The sequence below is a fragment of the Phytophthora parasitica genome, assembly GCF_000247585.1.
Source record: "Phytophthora parasitica INRA-310 unplaced genomic scaffold supercont2.164, whole genome shotgun sequence".
NCBI classification, from domain to species: Eukaryota; Oomycota; class Peronosporomycetes; order Peronosporales; family Peronosporaceae; genus Phytophthora; species Phytophthora nicotianae.
In genome coordinates this window covers 46,586-48,161 of record NW_008649150.1, presented here as the reverse complement: position 1 = coordinate 48,161, position 1,576 = coordinate 46,586, and the positions used below count along the sequence as shown (strand labels likewise).

Below are 1,576 nucleotides of genomic sequence, written 5' to 3'. Positions count from 1 at the left end.
CCTGATAAGCTATCACAACATAGATAGAGAAAACGTTTATGAGTGCTACAGTAAATAAATTTAATACAAGCACATACTTACCGCCATGTCCTTCGACGTGGAAAATAAGTTCGTCATTCCGCGTCCACGCGGCCTTGGTCAAGTTGGCGCTACCTCCAACTGCGAATGCCGAGTCCTCATTCCAAATAGTGAGGAGCTTGTAGTGCATCCTGTGAAGGCTGTGGTAGACAGAAATTCCTGCAACCACAAGCTCTACCACACATTTCCGGCCTGTCGTGCAACCCCTTGTCCACTCCTTGTCAATGACGACTTGGACGGACTTACCTAGAGGAATTTCCATAATCCAGTACTAGGGTACTGGATTTTGATGATTTTCAAAAAACATTTCAAACCAACAGTGTCAATTCCAGTACATCTGCCCTGGGTTTGCAGTAATTAAAAAAACAGTACCCTACTAAGTTCGCACTGAACCAGTGCCCGTATCAAATGCTTACAAGAGTATTTTTCCGGCGAAAAAGTAAAAGAATAAAAAGTTTAACATGATCTCGACGTCGTGGAAATGTCGACGCTAGGCACCATCTCTTATGTTAAATTTTTCAACGTGGAAATGGCATTAATCACTTCGAACGCTTATTATGCATTTATAATTAGATCAATGACCCGAAGATCATCGATATCTCAAATGAGTCGGAGTTGAGCACCTCAGTAGTCGCTTATTTCAAATGTAGATCCCCAAAAAAGAAGGAAGAATTCGCAGAATTCGAGGACAAGTTAATTATCTCCTGTGTCGCCTCGAAGGTAGTCACCTGATTAATTCTTATATAAAGCAAATTTTACATCTCATTGAAATTATCTCAAACTTAAATATCAGAAATATACATAACAAAAATCATTTTGCAAAAACTGACATTGTTTTTTTTTCTTCTAATATTAGAGTTCTGATGGTCGTGATCTCTTATAATGCGAACCGCAGCAGTCTCTTGGCAATTGGCACGATGCCGCCACACAACAAGCGCAAGAAACATGCCAGGAACTTCAAGCGCATGATAGACGGCTCCTTCTATCAGCTGAAGAAAACATCAACCTCCCAACAAAACCGCCAAGCAACGAAGAAGTTAGAACAAGTAACGTGGAAGTCCATCGAGGAACGGGTCTTTTTAATGGCACTCGAGCTCGACGGGGATGAAGCAGGGAGCTCTACGACATTGAGCGACTCTACGCGATGCGATGGGTGCACAACTTAGAATTATATTTAGTGCAATGGGTTGGCTACAGAGAACTAACATGGGAACCAGCGAAAAATTTACCCTGGAAGATGAAGATCGACTTTGAACTGGACACAATTGACTTCGTATGGCTGTACCAGCCAACAAGAGAAAGAAGGCGTCCAAACAGCCAACGCGCCGCAGTCAACGAGTTGTAGCGCGAGTCTAGTCTAGATATAATCGAAATCGCAATTTACAACACAATAATTTCAAAAAACTAAGTTCGCCCGCACTTAGTATGTACTGGTAACAGTACAATAAATTCTGTGTCGGTCTTTCCAAAATCCAGTACCCTAGTACTGGATTATGGA

General features: G+C 41.9%; 1 protein-coding gene across 1 annotated transcript; it reads left to right on the top strand.

The window, feature by feature from the left end:
* Window positions 1-940: 940 nt before the first annotated feature.
* On the top strand, window positions 941-1,244 carry PPTG_24694 (hypothetical protein; the record flags this gene model as incomplete). The annotated part of the gene is made up of 1 exon (XM_008918249.1): window positions 941-1,244. A coding segment is annotated over one exon (304 nt), but the record flags the coding sequence as incomplete, so codon positions are not given.
* Between the last annotated feature and the right edge of the window lie 332 nt (window positions 1,245-1,576).